At 40.6% G+C, this 27,349-nt stretch overlaps 1 protein-coding gene across 3 annotated transcripts in view; it reads left to right on the plus strand.

The window, feature by feature from the left end:
- The window catches only part of chd9 (chromodomain helicase DNA binding protein 9), a 250,190-nt gene that overhangs the window by 179,898 nt on the left and 42,943 nt on the right, over positions 1-27,349 (plus strand). For all 3 annotated transcript variants that reach the window (XM_060838133.1, XM_060838131.1, XM_060838132.1), the window contains exons 20-24: positions 2,338-2,448; positions 2,557-2,753; positions 9,936-10,135; positions 16,709-16,868; positions 17,479-17,568. In XM_060838133.1, the coding sequence (XP_060694116.1) occupies positions 2,338-2,448; positions 2,557-2,753; positions 9,936-10,135; positions 16,709-16,868; positions 17,479-17,568 (758 nt within the window). The remainder of the gene's footprint in view (positions 1-2,337; positions 2,449-2,556; positions 2,754-9,935; positions 10,136-16,708; positions 16,869-17,478; positions 17,569-27,349) is intronic.

The raw sequence follows: 27,349 nt of genomic DNA on the forward strand, positions 1-27,349 counted from the left end.
TAAGTGATCCACAGCTTACTCTAAGATTATTCTCCCTGTTGTCGACTCAGCAGTCAGAAGAAACATATTATCTACATCCACCCTGTCTCACCTTATAAAACTAGTACAAGTTTCACCTCTTCCTTGGAAACTTGATTTAATTTCCTCCACCTCTCCTAAGAAAATTTCATCATCCCAAGGATTAATATGGAGAACATCCATTGCACTACCACTATGGCAAGTGCATCCTCCTTAAATAAGGGCATCAAAAACTGTACACAGTACTCCAGGTGAAGTTTTATCAAGACTCTATACAACTGCAGTAAGAAATCTATACTCCTGTACTCTCCTTATGACCAGTCCACAATTTGCATTCCTAATTGCTAGCTGCACTTGCATGCTTGTTTTATCTACCAAAATGGATAACCTCACATTTATCTGTATTATATTCTATCTGCAAGTTGTAGTCTGTTCTCTTAGTCTGTCCAAGTTCTCTTGAAATTTGCTTGCATTCTCCAAACAACTTGCATTCCCACCCAGTTTGCTGTGAACAGCAAATTTGGAAATATTACAATTGCTATCCACTTCCTGATCACTTAAATAGACCATGAGCACCTGTGGACCCAGAACTGACTCGTGGTACTTGACTGTTATTATCTGCCATCTTGCCAATGTTCAGTTTTTTCATACATCCTGCTTTCTGACTGTCAACCAAATCTCAATCTATATTGATACATTACATCAAATCTCATGTACACTATTTTTATTTGCTAACCTCTAATGTGCAGTCTTAGCAAAAGCCTTCTGAAAATGCAGTTCACCACATTCACTGTTGTTTCTTACTCTATCCAAACTGATGCTATGTCTTGATCCTTCAATCTATAATCCTCTCTAACTGCTGAACTGATCTCTTCCTTCTTAGGATTGTTATCCCACCTCCTTTTTTCTTCCCCTCCTAAATGCCAAATATCCATGGATATTAAGTTCTCAATCTTAGTTTCCCTTAACCACATTTCCAAATTGACAACTAAATCCTAAGCATTTACCTAATTCAAATCATTAACCATTTTGTAAATGCTGCAGGTATTCAGAGTGCCTTTAATTCTGCTAATTGAACATTGTTCTTTAGTCTGACCCTATTTAATACTTGTGCTTCGGTTGTCTTTTATTTTTGCTTTCTACTTTTCTACTTCCTTTAGTTTGCTTTCCTCAAATCTGAACTCCTCTCCGGTTCTCACCTTCCTACCACTTTAGTTTAAACCTCCCTACAACACTAGCAAATCTCCATGTAACCACGTTAATCCTGTCCTGCTGAGGAGCAAATCATCCATTTTGCATCATCCCATTTGACACACGATCCATGATTAGAATTATAAGATGACAAGTTCAAATGAGCAATTCTGAAAATTTCTGTATCTACGTTTGAAATGGAAGTCATGCATGTCAGTTTGTCATTTCTTAATTCCATAATTTATATCCATAATGGAAGAAGTTGAAACAAGAGTAACACCCAACAATTAGGGCTTCATAGATATTAAGTGCGCACAAGTGGGCAATTTTTAATGAATAGGCAAATGTAAGTTTCCAGTGATATAATGTCAGTTTATGACTGCCATTCAACTGATTGCCTTTCCATAGCTTTAAATTAATTATGTTACTGTAATCCGATTTGTAAAATGTCAATGCACATTGATCAGTAGCTCTAAACGTAAAAATGAAAATTTCCATAATTCATAATTTGGCCATGCTTAAACCACAGACTGATGCCTGTGCAGTTCGTGTATCTTGGTAATGTTACTTAGACTCTGTTTGCTTATTTTGACCAACCCATTTCTTAGTCTGTTATTTAGTTTATTTGAATTTTATAGGCCTAATGACTTAAAAGGAACTGTTACATCAGTGAGCCTGGCAGTTTTACAAGTGTTTTCTATGTGCTATATTTTTTTTTAAAAAAACAAGGCTTTAGAACTGGACAGTAATTTAAAAACTACATAAGAAATTAAAACAAGATTGAAGAATAGTTGCCTGCTCTCATGCAATTCTTGCGCACATTTAATGAGAATATAGCCCTCACTAACTTACTTTTATATATCATAATTAAAGTATTCATATCTAACCCAGAAGGAATGAGAAAAACAGACAACTATAGATCACTTAGCTCGCATCTATCATTGAGAAGAATGTTCAGAAATAATTTATAAAATTCTCATGTTTGTAAATCAGGAATTCGAGCCACAACTTAACTTTCTGTAGTATAGTTTCAAAGTTGGAAGATGATGCTTAAGGTGATCAATATTTGGATTCATTTTTTTGAATAATACTTTGGATTTTGAATACTGCTTAATATTTAATTTTCAGGCAAGTTTTGTTGCATCAGGCAACAGAAGTGACATTGCTTTGGATGATCCTAACTTCTGGCAGAAATGGGCAAAGAAAGCAGAAATTGATCTCGAAGCCATACATGGAAGGGTAAATTAGTTTAACATTTTGTGTATTTTTGAATATTTCACTAAGGCAACTTCTGAGAATAACCTTTTAGCGAAAATTATTTTTAATTTTTCTTTATTTTGCTTACAGAACAGCTTAGTTATTGACACACCAAGAGTAAGGAAACAAACCAGACCTTACAATGCTGCTAAAGATGAGCTTGCAGAATTATCAGAAGCAGAGAGTGATGGAGAAGATAGACCAAAGCTACGCAGGCCCTATGACCGATGTCATGCGTATGGAAGAACAGAGTGCTTTAGAATTGAGAAGAATCTGCTAATTTACGGGTATAAAATTTTCCAAGCAATTTTACATAACAGCAGAATAACAATTAGAAAACCATGTCTCAGATATTGATTACGTGCATTACCATCAAACAATGTTTTTGGTGTGTTATGACCAAAGTTGGAGTGGTGCACCAACTCATTTTTAGTTCTGGTCCTCCTCCTCCTTTGGTTATAAGTTTTAAATTTTAAAAAAGTGATAGTTTGACTAGACAATCGGTGCAGGAGTAGGCCATTCTGCCCTTCGAGCCTGCACCACCATTCAATATGATCATGGCTGATCATCCTCAATCAGTATCCTGTTCCTGCCTTATCTCCATAACCCTTGATTCCGCAATCCTTGAGAGCCCTATCCAACTCTTTCTTAAATGAATCCAGAGACTGGGCCTCCACTGCCCTCTGTGGCAGAGCATTCCATACAGCCACCGCTCTCTGGGTGAAGAAGTTTCTCCTCATCTCTGTCTTAAATGGTCTACCCTGTATTTTTAAGTTGTATCCTCTGATTTGGCACTCGCGCATCAGCGAAAAAATGTTTCCTGCCTCCAGAGTGTCCAATCCTTTAATAATCTTATATGTCTCAATCAGATCCCCTCTCAGTCTTCTAAACTCAAGGGTATACAAGCCCAGTCGCTTCAGTTTTTCAGTGTAAGGTAATCCCGCCATTCCAGGAATTGTCCTCATGAACCTACGCTGCACTCCCTCAATAGCCAGAATGTCTTTCCTCAAATTTGGAGACCAGAACTGCACACAGTACTCCAGGTGTGGTCTCACCTGGGTCCTGTACAGCTGTAGAAGAACCTCTTTGCTTCTGTACTCAATCCCTCTTGTTATGAAGGACAGCATGCTATTAGCTACCTTCACTGCCTGCTGTACCTGCATGCTTACCTTCATTGACTGGTGTACAAGAATACCCAGATCTCTCTGTACTGCCCCTTTACCTAAATTAATTCCATTGAGGTAGTAATCTGCCTTCCTGTTCTTGCCACCAAAGTGGATAACCATACATTTATCCACACTAAACTGCATCTGACCACTCACCTAACTTGTCCAGGTCACCCTGTAATCTCCTAACATCCTCCTCACATTTCACCCTGCCACCCAGCTTAGTATCATCAGTAAATTAGCTAATGTTGTTCCTAATACCATCTTCTATATCATTAACATATATTGTGAAAAGCTGCGGTCCCAGTACTGATCCCTGTGGTACCCCACTGATCACTGCCTGCCATTCCGAAATGGAGCCGTTTATCACTACTCTTTGTTTCCTATCAACCAACCAACTTTCAATCCAAGTTAGTACTTTACCCCCGGTACAATGCGCCCTAATTTTGCTCACTAACCTCCTATGTGGGACTTTATCAAAAGCTTTCTGAAAGTCCAGGTACACTACATCTACTGGATCTCCCTCATCTATCTGCAGAGTTACATCCTCAAAAAATTCCAGAAGGTTAGTCAAGCATGATTTCCCCTTCATAAATCCATGCTGACTCTGACCCATCCTGTTACTACTATCCAGATGTGTCGTAATTTCATCCTTTATAATAGACTCCAGCATCTTTCCCACCACTAAGGTCAGACTAACTGGTCTATAATTTCCTGCTTTCTCTCTCCCACCTTTCTTAAAAAGTGGTACAACATTAATTGATCCCAGACCTATCGAACTCTGGAAAATAATCACCAACGCATCCATGATTTCTCGAGCCACCTCCTTCAATACCCTGGGATGTAGACCATCAGACCCCGGGGACTTATCAACCTTCAGACCTAACAGTCTCTTCAACATCAATTCCTGGCAAATATAAATTCCCTTAAGTTCAGGTCCTTCAGCCACTGTTACCTCAGGGAGATTGCTTGTGTCTTCCCCAGTGAACACCGATCTGAAGTACCAATTCAATTCTTCTGCCATTTCTTTGTTCCCCGTAATATAATCCCCTGTTTCTGTCTTCAAGGGCCCAATTTTAGTCTTAACCATTTTTTTGCCTTTCACATACCTAAAGAATCTTTTACTATCCTCCTTTATATTTTTGGCCAGTTTACCTTCATACCTCATTTTTTCTCTGCGTATTTCCTTCTTAGTAATCCTCTGTTGTTCTTTTAAAGCTTCCCAGTCCTCCGTTTTCCCATCATCTTTGCTATGTTATACTTTTTCTCTTTTAACTTTATATGTTTCTTAACTTCCCTCATCAGCCACAGCCACCCATGCCTCCTCCTAGGATCTTTCTTCCTTTTTGGAATGAACTGATCCTGCATCTTCTGCATTATACACAGAAATATCTGCTATTGTTCCTCCACTGTCATCCCTGCTAAGGTATTGCACCATTGAACTTTGGTCAGCTCCTCCCTCATAGCTCCATAGTTCCCTTTATTCAACAGAAATATTGTCACTTCCGATTTTACCCTCTCCCTCTCAAATTGCAGATTGAAGCTTATTGTATTATGGTCACTACTTCACTTCGAGGTCCCTTACCAATTCTGGTTCGTTGCACAATACCAGATCCAGACTTGCCTTCTCCCTGGTTGGCTCTAGCAACAACTGTTCTAAGAATCCATCTCTGAGGCCACAAAGTCTCTTTCTTGAGGTCCAATACCATCCTGATTCTCCCAGTCTACCTGCATGTTGAAATCCCCCATAACAACTGTAGTAACATCTTTGTGACAGGCCAATTTCAGCTCCTGATTTAACTTACATCCGACACCCAGTCTACTGTTTGGGGGCCTGTAGATATATCCCAAGAGGATATTTTTACCCTTAGTATTTCTCAGCTCTATCCACACTGACTCTACATCCCCTGATTCTAGGTCCCACCGCATAAGGGACTGAATATCATCCCTTGCCAACCTGGCCACCTCACCCCCTCTGCCCGTCAGTCTCCTTACGATAGCACGTGGAACCTTGAATATTCATTTCCCAGACCCTGTCCACTTGAAGCCACGTCTAAGTTATCCCCACAATATCCTATCTGCCAATTTCCAAAAGAGCCTCAAGGTCATCCGTCTTATTTCTAATGCTTCGTGCATTCATGTATAGTATTTTTAATTTGTTGCTGCCTTCACCCTTCCCATCAACTCCTATTTCACTCAACCTTACAGCATGATCCCTTTCTGAGTTTTCTGCCTCATTGATACAGTTGTCTTTCTTGACTTCCCTTGTTCTAACTTTCCCTCCAATTTCCTTCTTAAACATCCAGTTTGTCCCCTCTACCCCACTACTTAGTTTAAACGTAGCTGTGTTGCAGTAGCAAACCTGCCTGCCAGAATGCTGGTCGCTAACCTATTAAGATGCAAACCGTCTCTTTTGTAGAATTTATGCTTACCACAAAACATACCCCAGTGATCCAAGATTTTAAATCCTTGCTTCCTGCACCAGTTCCCCAGCCACACGTTCAAGTCCACTATCTCCCTGTTTCTGGCCTCACCAGCCAGAGGAACTGGAAGCAAAGCGGAGATAACCACCTTGGACGTCCTGCTTTTCAGCCTTCTTCCTAGTTCTCCGAAGTCCCGCTGTAGTATATTCCTCCTCCTCTTCCCGACATCATTTGTGCCGACATGTACCACCACCTCTGGCTCTTCACATTCGTCCTTGAGGATTTCCTGCACTCTGTCTGTGAGTGGCACCCGGCACCAGGAAGGCACCATACCATCCTTAAGTCCCGTCTGCTGCCGCAAAAACCCCGGTCAGTTCCTCTCACTATGGAGTCCCCTATTACCACGGCTCTGTGCGATGTCCGACTCTTCCGCTCTGTTTCCACGCCAACTTTTGATTGACATACCTGGCCGCCTCGCGGACTGGCAGTGTCATCTGTCTCCACTGTTTCCAAAAGATTCACCTTGTTCCTGACAGGTACTTCCCCCCCCGGGTCTCTTGCACCTGTACCCTCTCTGCCTTCCTCATCTTCTGCTCTCTTCTGGTACGATTGGTGTAATAACCTCGCTGAAGGTCTTGTCCAGAAAGATCTCGTTCTCTCGGATGAGCCTAAGTTCCTCGAGTTCTTTCATCAGTGCTGCAAAATGCTCTGTCAGTAGCTGAACATGCACACACTTTCCACACTTATACGAGCCGGACACACCAGAGTCGTTGACCTCCCACATCAAGCACGTAGCACACTGAACCAGTTTGGCAGTCATGTCTTCACCCTCTTCAACTGTGGTGTAATCACTTCACTCAACCTCCTTGTCAAAGACGCCTGAGCTAAAGCCTCATTTTTCAATCCAAAGGAACTTCCTTGGACCCCTTTTTTTTTGGGACAAGTCTGTGGCTTTTAATTTAGGTTAGAGGAGGAGGGAGGGTGGCCCTACTTTGTAGGACCTGGGGTCTAGAACACACCCACTCGAATAACGATCACTTACCTTCCCGACCGGCTTTGCGCTCTGCCTTCACTGCCGCCCAGCTCCAGCCGCTCTCTGATGCGAAAAGACCGTTGGCGATGAGATAAGTTCTTAAATAACATACATTTTTATACGATACCTAGTTTAGTATTAGAAACAATTAAACTATATTTCTTTAGTCAAAAAAAGAATCTTTATTACAGATAAAACTCTCAACCAAATTTCACGAAAACTTCACAAGCTATTATGATCCTTCACTTTCGATGACCTGAGCTTGAAACTCCCTCCCATGGACTGCCTCAATAACTGCTTACGTTCATCTTCCTTTCCGGGACCTAACTGCCCTGGATTCCAAAATACACCAGCACTTACTCCTCAGCACAACCTATGCACATTGTCTATCAGTCTAACTACCTATCACCTTTAAGTCTATGTCAGCAAATTCCAAACTTGTTTAAGTGACCTATTAAAAATTTTCTAACAGATGCCCATCCTTTCTATAACAGATGCTTTGTGTGATAAAACCTCTTGAATTCTCCATAGATTCTTATGGAACAAAGAATGAGTAATTTCTCGATATTTATAATTGCTTCAGTACCTCACATATTTAAACCAAAATGGGTTCTTTGCTGTTTTTAATAGACTAGCATGCTTATTGTGGCATTGGCAAAGGTATGTTAGAGAACAGACTGTTATAAATAAAATCTTGTGCAATTGTAAATAATTTTTTAATAAAGTAACTGGCAGCATTTTCTACTTAGTGGTTAAAAGTGTAAAATTGTTAATATGCTTTTACTCAAAGTATATAAAAATTAATATAAAAGCACAAGTGTAAAATATATCAACAGCTGTGATGTTGCCTCATTAGTCAGTTGATTGGCAATAGTATAAGGACAGAAGATAATACACTATGCAATGTACAATGTATTCTCCAAATAATAGTTAATTCCCCTTTCGGCAGCTGATCTCTAACTGATCATTTTAAAATAAGCCTAAAATCAGGATAATTAGAGATTAATTGTGATCTAGTCAGGAACTAGAATGCAGCTGTACTTCACTTCCTCAAATGTGGGGAGGGAATGGCCTAATAGTTTTATCACTAGACCAGCAATCCAGAAATCAAGAAAATGTCCTCGGGACCTGGATAAAAACCAGTTTGGCAGATGCAGGAGTCTGAATTAAAAGTCCAATGATGACCATGATACCATTGTTGGTTGTTGGCTCAGTAATGTCCTTTCAGGAAGGAATTCAACTGTCCTTAGCTGGTCTGGCCTGCATGTGACTCTAGAATCACAACAATATGGATGTAGGTTTGCTAGCTGAGCTGGAAGGTTCATTTCCAGACATTTCGTCACCCTACTAGATAACATCTTCAGTGGCCTCTGGGCGAAGCACTGTTGATAATTCTTGTTTTCTATTTATATGTTTGGGTGTCCTTGAGTTGGTGGTGTCATTTCCTGTGGTGATGTAATTTCTTGTTCCTTTTCTCAGGGAATGGTAGATGGGGTCTAACTCAATGTGTTTGTTGATAAAGTTCCGGTTGGATGCCTTGCTTCAAGGAATTCTCGTGCGTGTCTCTGTTTGTTTGGCTTGTCCTAGAATGGATGTGTTGTCCCATTCAAAGTGGTGACCTTCCTCCTCTGTATGTAAGGGTACTATTGAGAGAGGGTCGTGTCGTTTTGTGGCGAGTTGATGTTCATGTATCCTGGTGGCTAGCTTTCTGCCTGTTTGTCCAATGTAGTGTTTGATACAGTCCTGGCCACAGTATTTTCTAAATGACATTAGTTTTGCTTGTCGTCTGTATAGAGTCTTTCAAGTTCATTACTTGCTGTTTTTGTGTGTTGGTGGGTTTGTGGGTTACCATGATGCCAAGGGGTCTGAGTAGTCTGGCAGTCATTTCTGAGATGTCTTTGTTGTAGGGGAGAGTGGCTAGGGTTTATGGATGCGTTTTGTCTGCTTGTTTGGATTTGTTGCTGAGAAATCTGCAGACTGTGTTCATTGGGTACCCATTCTTTTTGAATACCCAATACCACAGGAAATGATGTCACCAAGCTACTCAGTTCAAGGACAAGTAGAGATGGGCAATAACTACTGACCCAGTCCCACAACTGAATTTTAAAAAAATCACTGAGAAAATCCCGTTATAGTTTCTGTCTACTAACTAACCAAGCACATCAAAGTTCCCATTTTTGACAACTAAATCCAAGACACATTTTTTTCAGCATTTTTGAAGCAGTGAGAATTACTAGAAATTCCTCATTTAATTATGTTTTATGGTTATTTAACACATACCTTTTATCCAAAATAATAGAAGAATCATAACCATTAACTAGTACGAATTACAAATTCGAAGCCATTTAAAGTGTGCTTGATTTTTCGTCGAATCATAATGTGGAAACAGGCCATTCGGCCCAAAATGTCCACACCACCCAGACTCGCTCCCCCTACCCTATTACTCTTCGTTTATCCCCTGACCAAAGCACCTAACTTACACATCGTGAATATTATGGGTAATTTGGCCAGTTCACCTAACCTGCATTTCTTTGGAATGTGCGAGCAAACTGGAGCACCCAGAGGAAACCCATGCAGAAACTTGGAGAATGTGCAAACTTCACACAGACAGTCACCCAAGGTTGGAATCAAACCCAGGTCCTTGGCACTGTGAGACAGCAGTGCTAACCACTGAGCCACCATGCTGCTCATACATGTTTGTGCCCTTCCTGATGGGGGAATTGAACCCTGGTTTTCCGCGTAACAGGCAGGGATACTAACTGCTATACTACTAAAGACTTTTCATTTTCTTTTTGTGCATTGCTTAAAAAACGTTAAATATTTTAATTGTTTTTCATTATTTTCCAGGTGGGATCGCTGGAAAGACATTCTATCACATGGGCGGTTTAAGAGACGGCTGGTGGAACAGGATGTGGAGACAATCTGTCGTGCACTCTTAGTATATTGCCTTGCTCACTACAGAGGAGATGAAAAGATCAAGAGTTTCATCTGGGACCTCATTACTCCAACAGAGGATGGCCAGACAAAGGAACTGCAAAACCACCTAGGTAATAGTCCTGTCCGCAAACCTTTGCAAGCGCAGCAATAATTTTGGAGAGTTAAGTTACAACATTGCAATGCTAAGTGTCAACCATAATATGTGATTTGTATTTTCAAACACAGCAACATACTTAGCTTAACACTAATGCTTTCAGACATCCTTAAGTGCACAACAGCACTTTTGGCAAACCATTTTGGTGTATTTTTAATTATTGATTAAAAAAGGATCGTATTTGTAAAGTTTTATGAATTAACAATCTGCAGAATGCAGTAAAGTACAACCACATCGAGACTTTGATGTGACATATAGGACAAGACTGACATATGGCTATCAACACGTTTAGGGTGTGTTATTCTTTCCTGAATTCTGATGATTGTAACTGTTTTTGGAACCATACAAGAAGATAATTTGGGTTTATACAATTATTGCACGCGCTATCATATCACAGAAGGCAGAAGATGGGTACAAATGTACATTCATACAACTTTACGGGATGGTGTTCTATTTGGTTTTGAAAATGAGAAGTGAGTAATATTTTAAAAAATTAAGGCAAATCAGAAAAGGAGTTCTTTTAAAACCTGATATATTTGAAAAGCAAACCTATATATGCTAGATACAAATATAAAGCCCTAACACATGGCAGAGCCACCTCCTTGGGTATCCATTGGAAACCCAAATAAAGCTCTCATAACCCGAGAACAGCAGAAAACACCACTCTGACAAATGAGCTCAATGATACCGATTGTTTTGCTCAAGAATAAATTAATAATAAGCAACAAACTTCTCAAGGATACAGCATTACATTGAGGTTATGATTTGGAGATGCCGGTGTTGGACTGGGATGTACAAAGTTAAAAATCACACAACACCAGGTTATAGTCCAACAGGTTTAATTGGAAGCACACTAGCTTTCGGAGCGACGCTCCTTCATCAAGGGAGTATGGAGGGCTCTATCTTAACACAGAATGTATAGCAAAAATTTGCAGTGTGATGCATCTGAAATTATTAATGAATTTTTCAATGTATAATTTCAGTTACATCACACTGCAAATTTTTGCTGTAAATTCTGTGGTACGATCGAGCCCTCCACAATAACCTGATGAAGGAGCGTCGCTCCAAAAGCTAGTGTGCTTCCAATTAAACCTGTTGGATTATAACCTGGTGTTGTGTGATTTTTAACATCGAGGTTATGTTTTGGTAACGTGATCTATATGTACTGTTATGAAGCATTCAAGTGGGGAACCTGACTAAAGGGATTCCAATCGTTTCCAGCGACAGAATTGCCAGGCAAGATAAAATTCCAAGTCTGTCAGAACACAATCTCAGATACCTGACTTGAGTAGTGCAATCACACCTTAAGTATGGTGCTGGAAAAAGCACAGCAGGTCAGGCAGCATCTGGGGAGCGAGAGAGTCAATATTTCGGGCATAACCCTTCATCAGCCCTAATAAAGGGTTATGCCCGAAACATTGACTCTCTCACTCCTCAGATGCTGCCTGACCTGCTGTGCTTTTTCCAGCACCACACTTTATCAACTCTGACTTCTCCAGCATCTGCAGTCCTCACTATCTTCCAATCACACCTTTAAATAAAACTAAACTTACTTATAGAACTTTACTATTAGGGCAGATATTACAGTTACTGGCAAAAGAGTTGGCACTTATAATATGATAGATATATTTGTATTTAATCCACATGGTCGCAGTTGAAAATGCAATTTGCTTTTAAGTATTGGTATGACCACGTAGTGTGGTATATTCATTATTTCTGATCTTGAGGTGGCTATTAATTAACAGATGCACACAGTTCAGTCCTAAACAGTGGTAAGTATCTTTTAGGAAAATGCACGCCGTAGTTCATACCTTAATCAATCTACTATTCCTAACCTCACTTCAGTAATTACTATGAAAGTACTGTACTTTTCAGAGGTAATTTAACACTAATGCTTTTAGACATATTCATACACTCTTCAACACCAGGAGCAAGCCAAATTAACTAAAACAAATGACAAATGTTTGAATGTTAACAGGGACACCGCAGGGAGGTTTGTGCTAAGGGAGTGCTCAAACAAACAGAAAGAGAAACCAAACCTTGTACTGGCTCTGAATTGTGTGTTTTTGTCAGAAGGATTGTGGCTACCCAAGCTCCATGATGGTGGTTTGATTGCTCCTTAGTTCTCCTCCTATTATCAACTATTGAAAGTCCAGAGAGTAGAATTTCAGTAATAAGAATTAAATGAATATTCAATGGAGCCTACTCAAAGCTGCTTGCATTGACCAGTGTCGTCAGGAACCAAACAAGATACAATCCCATGTGCCTGAAATATTACGGATCATGAAGACTGCTTTAAGTGATCTGGCTGGTTATATCTCCCCTTCTTCTTTTAATTTATCCCATAATAATGTTTCCCTGTCTGAGCGGAGGCTAGAAATAAAAAAGTTTCAGGTGTCGGTCATGGACATTAATTATATTGCATTGTTGTTTAACTTTGTTCAGCTAAAGCTGCTGTATTAATGATTAATTGTTAATTCTTTTGTTTATCCTGTAAACCTGGTGTCTGGTATACGCAAAGTCTGGTGCTAGTTATTTAGAGAACTTGTTTATGAACCATTGAGGTCAATTTTAAGGATCAGTGAATGTTTTAATTTTACCGTGCTGCAAATGCAGGGAGAGGGAGGCTGATTTGATTAGGTTGCGGCCTTCATGTTGTAATACAAAACAAAACCCTACAATGGTTTTCAAGTGTAAAACCAGCTCAGACAGTAACTGTCGATGCTTTTGTGCATGTCCGTGACAACAATTGAATGGATAAAGACAAAGTGAAATAATGAATCAGTAATAAATGTAATAGGCATCCCAGTAATCTGTATGAAGAATTTAGCTTATTAGTGCTGGACATGTTCATATCCCATATAACCATTTAAAATCAAGAACTGCCTGTGAAAGTATATACCACCCACTCATAGTTATACCAGGGAGTCTCGTGTGTAGTTCAGTCTTCATACATGTACATCACTAGCCATTGAAGGATCATGTGGATCCCAAATGTAAAAAGTGGGTTAGTGACAGAAAAAAGAAGTCTTCAGTGAGTGAAAATGTGCATGCTGTTTCATTTGTTGGTTTTTGTGGTTTCATTGTTGGAGGTAGCGTATTGCATAGGTAAAGAATTGGTTAATGAGCAAGAAAGTGAGTAAGTGTTTTTTTTCAGGTCGGCAACTTTTAACAAGTGGGGTTCAACAGGAATCAGTGCTCGTACCACAACTGTTTACAATACATGATAATGACTTGGAAGAAGGAAGCAAATGTACTACAGCCAAATTTGCACACAAGAATAGGTGGAAAAAAAAGATGCGAGGAGGATGCAAATATCTTACAGAAGTATTGATAGGCTAAGTTATTTGGGCAAAAAGTGAGCAGATGAAGCACATTGTGGGAAAATGCCAGGTTGTTCCTTTGTTTGGAAGGAGAACAAAAGAACAGTATTTTTTAAATAGAGAAAAAAATTCCCAGAAGTTGACCTCCATAATAGTGTTATGGACCAAACTAAACTCTCTCAAAACATGTCAACGAGATAACCTCGACCCTAAGTTTTCCTTGTTTTAAAGGCAAGTACCAGATGTTAAGTTCTGGATGCAGTTCGGTTGGTCAAACGGGTTTGAAGCAAAACATTTTATTCTTACACTTATTAAAATACAAACAAAAGAAAGAAGAATTGGAATATCTTAAATCTTGGAAACTTAATAATAAATTATTTAACTACTAAAGAGCTACTGTTCCAGTATAGTAACATCTCATAAATACACCCTTGCAAAGGCAAATTCATTAAAATTGATTGTCTCACACGAAATTATAGCAGCAGGAAGAGAACCCAAAATTTTAGCTCTAACATGAATAAACGCTTCCACATCCAGTTTCAAGAACCTAGCAAATGCCGAAAGCTAAAAATAAAATTGGTTCAGTGGGAGCTTGACTGCTTCTATTCCAATGATTTTTTAAAAAAAAAGTTCTCACAAGCTATTTACCATGTTGGTTGAAGCAGACCGCTTTTCACCTCTGTCTGAATCTCTCTTCATTTAAAAAAAATGGGAAAAATACATGTCCTTAAAGCCATAGTATCATAACCAAATTCTGCTATCTGTTGAAACACTATGCTGTTCCTGAGATCATGGTGTCTGTTAATCTTTTTATCCAAGGATCAGCCTGCAATTAGCTTCTGGGCCTAGCCCCACAAACAAACAAAAACTTGTTTGGCCTGTTCTTTTATTTTTAACTCAAGCTATCCTAAAGTCCATCCATCATTTCCAACTCCTAATTCAAAATTGATGAATGAATAAAATAAAAATCATGAAATATCACCCAAGTTTCAAACGCAGTTTAGAAAAGGTTTACTAGGATGATCCCTGGAATGGAAGAATTGTTTATGGAAGAATTACAGGTGATCTCATGGAAACAAAGTGGCTCGACAAGTAAGTGATGAGAGGGTGTTTCCCCTAATGGGCTAGTTGAGGACCAAAGGGGATAGGAGCTGAAAATGTGTTGCTGGAAAAGCACAGCAGGTCAGGCAGCATCCAAAGAGCAGGAAAATCGACGTTTTGGACATGAACCCTTCTTCAGGAATCCATGGGTTCATGCGTGAAACATTGATTCTCCTGCTCTTTGGATGCTGCCTGACCTGCTGCGCTTTTCCAGCAACACATTTTCAGCTCTGATCTCCAGCATCTGCAGTCCTCACTTTCTCCCTAACCAAAGGGGATAGTCTCAGAATAAAGGGGTGCAAATTTAAAACTGAGATAAAGAAGGATTTCTTCTTGGAAGGTTGAGTCTTTGTAACTGTTTGCCACAGAGAGTTTTGAGTGCAGAATCCTTGTGTGTATTTAAGGATAATATACATTCTTGATCAGTAGAGAAACAAAGGTTACGGGGTAAAGGGCGGAAAAGTGGACATGAGAAGTGTTAGATCAGCCGTGATCTAACTGAGTGGCAGACCAGGCTCGAGGAGCCAAATGATGTACTCCAGTTCCTGTTTCTTATGGTCAAAATCATGTATTATTATTATTCATCCACAAACGTGTCTTGAGGTCATTCAAAACAAATGTGAAATACCCTCTTTGTTAGATGTAGAGGAAGATAATTTATTGTTGAGGGATGATTCTGAAACAAAGTGCCAAATCTGATTGACAGTGGGATCTTTACCATGATGCCATATCCAAAGTGATTCAGAATGCATTTGGTTCACTCCTTTCATCAGGTACCAAAGACCATATAATTGACATTTCTAAAATTTTGAATTTGGTTAGTTCATCTATTAATTAATTCAGTAAACTCATTTATTTTGCTCATCTTTTAAAAACAAAACAGTTTTATAATGTCAGTGTTTATGCATTATCGGGCTGCTTGTGGACTGGGTATATCTTTCAGTAGTAATTGGAAATGTAAATCTAGCCGAAAAAGCATGCGAGGATACCAATTACTCTAAGAAGCATGCTTTACTATTTGATTTTTGATCTTTGTAGAGAATTGTTTCAGATTAACTGTTTTATAATTCAAAAACCGTGAACTCTAAGGTTGTTTTGTTGCAGGTCATGGTCTCAGATTAGTGTTATTATGGTTGAAAAAACAAGACATTCTGCTGGGAATACCATAGGATCTTCCCTAGACATTGGATAAAGTTCAAAATAACTAAAATTTATTTGTGCCAATTTCCCTGACTTCCTGAATCTATTGATTGATGAGTGGCGAACAGTTTCATGGGTGAAACATAGGACTCCAGCCCGTTAAACAGTTAGTTTGATAGAGGAGTCTCAATATTGAGCATTTATGGACTATTCAAGCATAGGAAGCATTGTAGCATAACCTAACCCTGTTGATATTCTCTCACTTTTGCTTTTGACCTCGCTGGAGTATGCTTGCACCTAATCTGAAGCACAAATAGATAGTCTTCCCAAATATCTTTTTATACAAATACGGTCTATTAAAGCAATGAAGGATCTGTTCCCATGTTGATATTATGGTACATTTGATACAATCAAAAGGCATAAAAAAACTTTAATATGTCTGTATTGTCCACTTCTATATCCAATTCTGAATGTTTTGGTTCCACTTCATTCTATAATTGAAGTCATATTTGAGTTTGTTTTAAATTCAATATTAAAAGGAGAAAGTGAGGACTGCAGATGCTGGAGATCAGAGTTGCAAAGTGTGGCACGGGAAAAGCAAAGGTCGTGCAGCATCTGAGGAACAGGACAGTCGACATTTCGTGCATAAGCCCTTTGTCAACAATGCATTCCTGATGAAGGGTTTATTCCCAAAATGCCAATTCTCCCACTCCTCAGATGCTGCCTGACCTGCTGTGCTTTTCCAGCACCATACTTTTTATTCCATATGAAAACACAGGCTAAGTGAGATGATTGGGTTCCTTAGCTGTGTTGATCTGTGACATATAAAGAACTTGACTGGATCATCTGACTGAGCAGTCTAATGGTGGATTAGTTTATAAATGTACTTCACCATTGAATTAACCTAAGGTTTTCTGTCTTGAACCAAATTCAGAATTAAATGTGTTCTGGATTCCTTTTATTAGGCTTGTCTGCACCAGTTCCAAGAGGCAGGAAAGGGAAGAAGGTGAAGATACAAGGAAGCTCATTTGATATGCAGAAGGCTGAGTGGCTCAGGAAGTATAACCCAGAACATCTGCTCCAAGATGATGGCTACAAAAAGCATTTAAAACATCACTGCAATAAGTAAGTTAGATAATAGTTTTGATATTTTCTGTGATTCTTTGATTTTAATAACATAAAATAATTCTCACTAAGCATAGTTCATAATTATAATGCTATGATTAGATTAGATTACTTACAGTGTGGAAACAGGCCCTTCGGCCCAACAAGTCCACACCATCCATACCTCTCCATTTGCCCCTTACCTAACACGGGCAATTTAGCATGGCCAATTCACCTGACCTGCACATCTTTGGACTGTGGGAGGAAACCGGAGCACCCAGAGGAAACCCACGCAGACACGGGGAGAACGTGCAAACTCCACACAGTCAGTCGCCTGAGGCGGGAATTGAACCCGGGTCTCTGGCACTGTGAGGCAGCAGTGCTAACCACTGTGCTACCGTGCCGCCCACTAAATATGGCTAGTTTTTAAAGGTGCATTTGGACATATTGACTCATAAATAAGGATCACCAACTATTAACAGATACAGTCGATGTATAAGGAAAATAAACTGCTTTTATTTTGACAGCTTGTGAATAGTTTTGCTTTCTTTTATATAGCATCTGTTAAACAATCTTACTTGACACTAGCATTGTCTGCCAAAATTTCAGTGTTTATGTGATCATCACTCAGGGTACTGCTGCGAGTAAGAATGTTGTACTATCTGAAGCAAGAAGTAATCGGTGACCAGTTGGAAAAAGTACTTGATGGAGTGGATGCAAAGTAAGAATATTTATTATTCAAGTATAATTTGTAATCTTGAACTTCTTAAGCTTGTGAACATTAATCTGTTATTGCAGTTTTATTCTTCTCAAAGGTGAAGATTTGATATGTTAATGTTACATGCACTGAAAAGTATTGTTTTGCATGCTATCCAGGCAAATCATACCTTACATAAGTACTTTAGGCTAATAGAGCAGAATGCTGAATATGGTGTTACAGTGACAGAAGATGCAGGGAAAGATCAACTCTAATATACTAGAGATCCATTCAAAAGTCTGATAACAGCGGGGAAGCAGAAGTTCTTGAACCTATTGTATTTGTTTTCAAACTTGTCTTCTGCCTGATGGAAGAGGGTGGAAGAGAGTATAACCAGGGAGAAACTAAAGATTCCTGTCCAGACATGAGCCATTGGAAGGGGCAGTCTTAATTAGTTCACCCTCCCTTTTTTTAATCTGTGACCTTGTAGGTTGCTCAAGTCCCTGTCCAGCTCCTTTTTTTTTTAAATGGAAACAGATAAAAAGAATCCAAATCCCCACAACTAAGTGAAGAAATATTCAACTCTTCCATCCAGATCTTTCAGCAATGACTTAAATCAATAAGTACTGTTTGTTGGCATGTTTGCTGGAGAGTATTTTCATCTCTTTTCTCCAAAAAATATTGTCATCTTGAAAACCTCATTTGAACCTCAATCACAGCTTGACCTTCTCTGTTACAAAGAGAATATTGCCATACCTTTAACAAGGTAAAACTTCCAAGGTGCTTCACAAAATATAATCAATTGTTGACACCAAACCAATAATAAATAGGAAGGGAGTATAAAAGCTTAGCCAAAATGGGGTTATAATATTGAGAAAAGTAGGGAGCCAGAAATGTTTATGAAGAGAATTCCTAAATTAGGCCTGGATTGTGGATGGATGACCATGTGTTAAGTGAAAGAATTGGCAGCTGTAAAACAGGATAGCATCAACATACACTAAATCCTTAGCTGCATCCTGACAATCACACCTTAAAGTGGAACTACCTTAAGGAAGCATGCTTTCCCATGACAATCAACATTAAAGACAGAGCTAGATTTCTGCAGGCATTTGTTGGGTACATTAACGGAGTGACTAAACTGTACAGCATGGGTTCCCAATTGAAATTAAATGAGTTTCTGAATAAAACAGAAATTCTGCATAAATTCATATTAAGAAACACTCACTAGCCTCTAAAGCAGTCCCTTCAGCTGAGGAATGCTTTGCTTTGTTCAATGTATTCTGAAATGGCTAATGAGTCCATTGCTCAAGCAGGAGACTATGCCTCGTGTGGTCAGACGTTGCTTGAAAGCACAATGTCTCCCTATGTTACTTCTCAAATTAATCTTCCCTCATTTTAATTGGTCAGCATAGTTGCTTAAAATGTTTCACGTTTTCAGAAATGCTTGAGAACCTGCCTAAAATGTTTGAGTGGAGGTGGCTTTGAGTGATTTAGAACTTTGACGCTGGATGTTTTGGCTTGCTGTCACACCATCTTTCTTGTTACTGGATTTTGAAAACCTTTTGAAGGCGCTGCTGGTTTTGAATTGAAGGCAGCATGCAACAGCCATGTCTTGGTGAAGATAATGGGAAAAAGGACCAAATTACCAACTATCTTGAGAAATGTGTTCAGGGAGTGTTGCTTTTGTTTTTCCTAGTACATTTCCTTTGTAACAATTTTTATGGCATCATTGATCACTATTCACTGAAGCACTGCATTCTCCACTCAAGCAATTTTTCATGAAAGTTTACATTATCTCTTTCTATGTTTCTAAAAAAAAATTTTTTGATAGTTCTTTGATAGGACTCAATAGAAGGGTGGTGTTTTAGCTCATTCATCTTTTCAGCTCATTGATTCTCTAGCTGTATTAGGTCATCATTGCACAACTTCACCTCATGGAATACAAGGAATTCCACGAAATTAGCTTCATCCACTTCTTCAAAGCAGGTATGCCTTGCCAAAATCATGATTTCCTGTTGAGTCTCAGGAGCAGTGCCATGAGGCCTCAATCTGTACTACTAACTGTTCAGGCATGCCAACCAGCCACTTCAAAACGTCACTCAGCGATTGCTGAAAGAATGTTCCTGTCATCCTGGCTTTCTTATTTGAGCATTAAATGATGCACATGTGCTCCTTGATGCATATCAATCAATATCTGTGATGTCTCAGTATCACAAACAATTAAAATCTCCTGTGGCATTCCCACTGAGCAGAACATTCACCATGCTGGATTCTTCTAGATTAATTCACCCCACCAGCCTTAAAGAAGTAATATTTTGCACACTTTTATTTGATTTTGACAGCATCACCAAGAATGTGATCAATGGGTAACTCAAGCAGTCTAGCAACATTAACCAATTGTTCTTTTGCAGGAAAACATGTTTAAACATAAAATGTCAATGTTAGTCTTCAGATTCCTTTCATAAGTTTGCGGCAGCAAGCTCAATACCACCACTTGCTGAATGTTTGTGTTCATCACAGATTGCAGCAATAAATCACAAATCACGAATGAGATACTTGAAAATGGCTCCTCTGCTTTGCCTCCTATCTCACTGGTTTTAAAATGGCTTTGATGCCTCACCTGTTACTGACAGGTTCTATACAGAAATTTTCACTCAACAAACCCTGATACAAGAAAAATAATTTCTCTTCACCGGAAGCAACCAAGAATCACAATCTGCTTCAGTGAACAAAGGTGAATCACAGAGGCGGGCTTCCTGCCTGCAGAAAGCTCTTCAAAAACAGTTCCTTGACTACAGGATGCAGATCAGGATACCAGTTGAATCACAGGGCCTGGTTTTGCGCACACAACCAGGAAGGACTATGCTCTGCAGATAAATCTGACTGTTAAGATCATAAGTCATAGCAGAAATTATGCCATTTAGCCCATTGAGTCTGCTCCACCATTCAATCATGGCTGATAAGTGTCTCAACCCTATTCGCCTGCTTTCTCCACATAACCCTTGATCCCCTTGACAATCAAGTGGCAGTGAATTCCATCGATTCACCACTCTCTGGCTGAAGAAGTTTCTCCTTATCTCTGTTCAAAAAGGTCTTCCCTTTACTCAAAGGCTATGCCCTCGGTCCCAGTCTCTCCTACCAATGGAAACATCTTCCCAACATCTACTCTGTCCAGGCTATTCAAAATTATGTAAGTTTCAATTAGATCCCCCCTCATCCTTCTAAACTCCCAAGTATAGACCCAAAGTCCTCAACTTGCCTCATATGTTAAGCTTTTCATTCTTGGAACCATTCCCATGAACTTCCTCCGAACATGTCTCAGGCCAGTACATCCTTCCTGAGATATGCAGCCTAAACCTGTGCACAGTACTCCAAAAGTGATCTGATTAGAGTCTCGGAAGTACATCCCAGCTTCTATATTCAAGTCCTTTCAAAATAAATGACAACATTGCATTTGCCTTCCTAACTACTGACTCAATGTGCAAGTTTACCTTGAGAGAACCCTGGACTAGACCTCCAAAATCTCTTTGCACTTCAGACTTCTGAATTTTCTCCCCATTTAGAAAATAGTCCATGCTTCTGTTTTTCTTACCAAACTGCATGACCTCACACCTTCCCACCTTGTGCTTCATCTGCCACTTCTTTGCCCACTCCACTAACTTGTCCTTCAGGAGCCTCCCCACCGCAACACTACCAGTCCCTCTTCCTATCTTTGTACCATCTGCAAACAGAGCCAGAATACCCTCAGTTCCTTCATCTAGATCATTAATGTATACATTGGAAAGTCGTGGTCCCAACACTGACACTTGTGGAACATCACTTGTCACTGGCTGCCATCCTGAGAAAGACCCTTTTATCCCCACTCTCTCATTCTGCCAGATAGCTTATCTTACTGTGCCTTCTGTGCGGCACTTCGTCAAAGGCCTTCTTGAAGTCCAGGCAGATAACATCAACTAGCTCGTTACTTCCCCAAAGAATTGTCGCAAATTTGTCAGGCATGACCTCCCTGTGATGTAACCATGCTGACTTTGCTCAATTTTGCCTAAAGCTTCCAAATATTCAGAAATCTCACCTTCCACAATGGTCTCCAAAATCTTACTCGTGACTGAGGTTAGGCTAATCGGCCCTGTAATTTTCTGTCTTTTGCCTTATTCCCTTTTAAAACAGGGGTGTCACATTACCAATTTTTCAGTCCTCTGGGACCCTCCCTGATTCTAGCGATTCCTGAAAGATCACTACTAATGCCTGCACTATTTTTTCAGCTATCTCCTTAAGCAGTCTGGGGTGTAGTCCATCTGGCCCAGGTTGTTTATCCAGTTTCAGACCATTCAGCCTTTCTAGCACCTTCTCCTTCTTGATGGCCTCCATACTCAGGTCTTTCTTCAATATTTGGGATGTTGCTCATGTCTTCACTGTGAAGACTGACGCAAAGTAATAATTCAGTTCATCAACTATTTCCTTGTTTCCCACTGTTATCTCTCCAGTGTCATTTTTCAGCGGTGCAATGTCCACTTTGGTCTTTCTTTTTCCCTTTATACATCTAAAGAAGCTCTTATAGTCTTCCTTTATATTACTGGCTAGCTTACCCTCCTATTTATCTTCTCCCTCCTTAATTTTTTTTTGTTGCCTTCTGCTGGTTGTAAGCTTCCAAATCCTCTGGTTTCCCACTGCCCTTTCTCACATTATATGATTTCCCTTACTTTTATGCTATCCCTGACTTCCCTAATAGGAAGCAAGATCTTAATCAGGAATACAGACTTATAGAATGTTAAATTTAAGTGATGTGCAGGAGGGAAATCTTTTTAGAGTCATAGAATCATCTTATTCAAGAACTTGCTGACCATTAAAAACCATTTGATCTGCTATTGTGTCAAATAAATAGACTTAATTATAATTATCTTAAACAAATAAATTCATATTGGTTGTACTGAGGAAGTCATTCATTTTTAAAATAGTATTCAGTGTTTGTAAATATTTAAATGCAATAATTAAGTAATTGACTACAGACAACGAAATTAGTTGTGTAATTCACACACATTTCACGAGTGAAAAAGTTCTAGTCATGAACTTGGTTAATTAGAAAACATTGAGAAATTTATGGAATGTTGAAATTCAGCTGAACTGATGTGTTGGATCATTGTGGGTCCTCTAGTTGATTCTGCAGTCAAACTTTGCATTTTCTTTTAATAGTTCACACTGAGTGACACTTGTGGAGGAGTAATCTTTTTTTCTGCACCAGATCTGTGAACAGATAAGGCTGTAAATTGTCAGTTTGTCATGGAGAAGCAAAGATGATCTGCAAAACCTGGGTAAGCCGCACTAAAAGAGCTTTACTCTTATGTGCGGTCAATCAGAAATATCCCCCCTTTCTTGAAGCTGTTGGGCAACAGTATAAAGCTTTGGATCATGACCATAAACTTACAAGCCGAAGGAATCCACGAGAAAAGGCACCATCACCCTCATCTACAAGTGGAAGGGGAGAGGGAGGAACTCAGAAATTGGAGACCAATCTCACTATTGAATGCGCATTACAAAATTCTGTCAAAGGTTATCGCCAACCGGGTCAGGTCTGCTCTGGAGTCAGTAATTCACCCTGACCAAACCTGTGCTGTATCGGGCAGGAAGATCGCTGAGAGTCTCGTACTCCTCAGGGATACGATCGCCTACGTGCAGGACAGAGGGTTGAACACCAACCTCATCAGCCTGAACTAGGAGAAAGCTTTTGACAGGATATCACACACGTATATGAGCGATGTTCTCTCAAAGATGGGCTTTGGGGAAGGAATCTGCAATTGGATCAGACTGCTCTGCACCAACATTGTCAGTGCAGTCTCAATTTGTCATTTATCTCAAGAGGGTTGGAATATAAAAGCACCGTTGTGTGGCTGAGACTTTATAAAGCTCTGGTTAGGCCCCATTTGGAATACGGTTTCCAGTTTTGGTCCCCACACCTCAGGAAGGACATACTGGCACTGGAGCGTTAGATTAGATTACTTACAGTGTGGAAACAGGCCCTTCGGCCCAACAAGTCCACACCGACCCGCTGAAGCGCAACCCACCCATTCCTCTACATTTACCTAACACTACGGGCAATTTAGCTTGGCTAATTCATCTGGCCTGCACATCTTTGGACTGTGGGAGGAAACCGGAGCACCCGGAGGAAACCCACGCAGACACGGGAAGAATGTGCAAACTCCACACAGTCAGTCGTCTGAGACGGGAATTGAACCCGGGTCTCTGGCGCTGTGAGGCAGCAGTGCTAACCACTGTGCCACCGTGCCACCCACTGATCCCTGGAATGGTAGGTCTAACATTCGAGGAACGGCTGAGGATCCTGAGATTGTATTCATTGGAGTTTAGAAGATTAAGGGGAGACCTAATAGAAACTTACAAGATAAAACATGGCTTGGAAAGGGTGGACGCTAGGAAATTGTTTCCGATAGGCGAGGTGACTAGGACCCGTTGACACAGCCTTAGAATTAGAGAGGGTAAATTCAGAACAGAAATGCGGAGACATTTCTTCAGCCAGAGAGTGGTGGGCCTGTGGAATTCATTGCCGCAGAGTGCAGTGGAGGCCGGGACGCTAAATGTCTTCAAGGCAGAGATTGATAAATTCTTGATGTCACAAGGAATTCAGGGCTACGGGGAGAATGCGGGTAAGTGGAGTTGAAATGGCCATCAGCCATGATTGAATGGCAGAGTGGACTCGATGGGCCGAATGGCCTTACTTCCACTCCTATGTCTTATGGTCTTAATCAATGGATGGGGGGAATCAAATAGCTTCCCAGTTAGATCTGGAATCAGGCAGGGGCTGCCCTCTCTCTCCTGCCTTGTTTGTGTGCTGCATAGAGCCATTTGCCAAGCCCACCAGGAAGGATGCGAGCCTGAGAGGGGTGACTATTCCTGGCCGCGGGGTCCTGCAGGTTAAGGCCTCCCTGTACATGGATTACCGCCGTTTTCTGCTCGGATCCGCTGTCCGTGCACAGACTGTACATCTGTGATCAGTTCAAATTGGCCTCGGGGGCCAAGGTAAACCAAGGCAAGAGCGAGGCAATGCTCTTCGGGAATTGGGCCGACCAATCCTCGATCCCCTTCACCGTCAGGACCGACCACCTGAAAGTGCTGGGTGTTTGGTTCGGCGGGGCTGGGGCGTGCGCCATGTCTTGGGAGGAGCGCATCAGCAAAGTGAGGCAGAAACTGGGTAGATGGAAGCTACGGTCGCTCTCCATCGTGGAAAAAAACCTGGTCATCACGTGTGAGACACTGTCATTGCTGTTATACGTGGCACAGGTCTGGCCTATTCCCAGAACCTGTGCCGCCGCAGTCACCTGGGCCATCTTCCAGTTTATATGGAGATCAAAATGGACCGGGTCCGAAGGGACTTGATGTATAAAGATCTGAGCAATGGGGGAAAAAATACACCCTATGGCACCCTCACCCTGATGGCCACCTTTGTGTGCGGCTGCATCAAGCTGTGCATTGATCCCCGGTACGCAAACACCACGTGTCACTATGTATTGAGGTTCTACCTGTCCCCAGTGTTGCAAAGGATGGGCCTGGCCTAGATGCCGCGGAAAGCTCCGAGAAGTTGGACCGTTCCGTATCACCTGTCCTTCGTGGAGAAGTTTATGACGAAAAACACCTTTGACCACAAGTCCATCAGGAGGTGGTCTGCACGTAGTGTCCTCGAGACCCTTTGGGAAAAGGAGAGGGTGGATCCTATCGAGCGGTTCCCTGAGCAGACTGTCAAAGCCATTTGGCAGAATGCCTCATCACCAGAACTTTCCAACAAGCACCAAGACATGGCTTGGCTGGTGGTGAGAAGAGCTCTGCCTATGAGATCCTTTATGCAGGCCCGGACTCTCAGCCACACTGCACACTGCCCTCGAAGCGGCTGCAGTGGCGACGAGACTGTCACACACCTCCTTCTGGAAGGTGCCTATGCAGAAGAAGTCTGGAGAGGAATGCAGTGGTGTTTATCGAGATTCATCCCGAGCAGCGCTGTGATGCAGGACTCCGTGCTGTACGGTCTGTTCCCCGGGACGCATACCGAGATGAACATCAACAGTGCCTGGAGGATCATCAACTCGGTGAAGGATGCTCTTTGGGCAGTCCGAAACCTGTTGATCTTTCAGCTGAAGGAGTTGACCCCGACTGAGTGTTGCAGATTGGCACATTCCAAGGTCCAGGACTACATGTTGAGGGACGCGCTGAAGCTCGGGACAGCTGCCGCCAACGCGCGGTGTGGAAAGACCACCGTGTAACGTCTGCCTGCCTAAGTACAGGGGGCTGACGCAGTAAGGGGGCTCCGCTGACCCCCCCAGCTAAATATGTGGATAGTAATCATACAGACTTGTATATATGCATGATTACTGTATCTCTGTATGCAAAGAAATGGAATGTTTGCGTAACTATGGCATGAGCAATTGTACAGATCATCAAAATATTTTATGAACAAAGTATATTTTTGAAAAAAAAACTTACAAACCAAAGGTCTTGTAGAAGAATCTAAGTTTTGTATTTCAATTTGTCTAAATAATGTTTTGAGGATAGTTAAGTCAGAAGGAAACAAACCTGCCAGCCCAAAGGACTTTGTTGTTATCTCAGGGATATGAGTGCCTGCTTTTGCCAGTGGTCTGTCATATGCCTCTTCCCAGTGGAAGATTTTTTGTCAGCCTCATTATATTAAAATACAAGGGATCCCTGATTTATGAACACTAATACTTACCAATGCTATCCTGCACAGGGGTATAATTTTATAAACCCAATGTATAACCATTCCCTATACTTAGGAACAGCTCCATTATGTTATCCTACTTTGTGTTCAAAGTTCAACTTGCGTACAAATTGACTTGCAAACTGACTCCAGAATGAAAACCCATTTGCAACCCAGGAACAGCCTGTATAGAGTCGTTTAGAATATTTCTGTAAATATTTAAGGTTTTTTGTGGGTTTTTTTTAAAGTGAGTGGGACATTGGAGCTCTTCAGCTGTGGAAAAAAAAGTGACAGGTGAAAGAAAGTGAAGTACTTGAAATAATATAGGAGAAAGTGAGGTCTGCAGATGCTGGAGATCAGAGCTGAAATTGTGTTGCTGGAAAAGCGCAGCAGGTCAGGCAGCTTTCAAGGAACAGGAGATTCGACATTTCGGGCATAAGCCCTTCTTCAGGAATAAGGGCTTATGCCCGAAACGTCGACTCTCCTGTTCCTTGGATGCTGCCTGACCTGCTGAGCTTTTCCAGCAACACATTTTCAGCTACTTGAAATAATAGCAAGTATCAGAGGAGTGAAGAAGAGATGTGATTTGATGATAGTGGATATACTGCTCCCACTGTAGTTTATATGTGGCTGATGGTAGTGGGTAGAAGCAAAAAGATACACGGTATCACAGGATGTGAGCTAAGTCAAAATGTGCTGTTTGCAGTCAACTAAACAGTAAAGTTTCTTGTTTGTTTCTACCTAAGTTATTTAAATGTAATAGCATTGTGTTTCCTGTATTTCTGAAGTATTTGCATATGAATATTTCAACACATACTATAATGCAAACACCTAGGAATGATCGACTATCCTCTCAAGTATTGACTATCATCGTAAGGCCAAACAAACAATTAATTAAAACCTAAATATTATATTATTTTGAATTTTTAAGGCTGTCTTCCATTTCTGTAAAATACACAAAACTACTTTAAATGCATTTTCTCTTTTTAATGCAATCATCTTTCCACACTGACTGTTGACTCACTTTATCAATATTGACTTTGTACTATGATCTTTTCTCTTGTTTTAATTTCCATTTTCCTACATTCT

This window comes from Hemiscyllium ocellatum, chromosome 17 (assembly GCF_020745735.1).
Source record: "Hemiscyllium ocellatum isolate sHemOce1 chromosome 17, sHemOce1.pat.X.cur, whole genome shotgun sequence".
In the NCBI taxonomy this organism is placed as follows: domain Eukaryota; kingdom Metazoa; phylum Chordata; class Chondrichthyes; order Orectolobiformes; family Hemiscylliidae; genus Hemiscyllium; species Hemiscyllium ocellatum.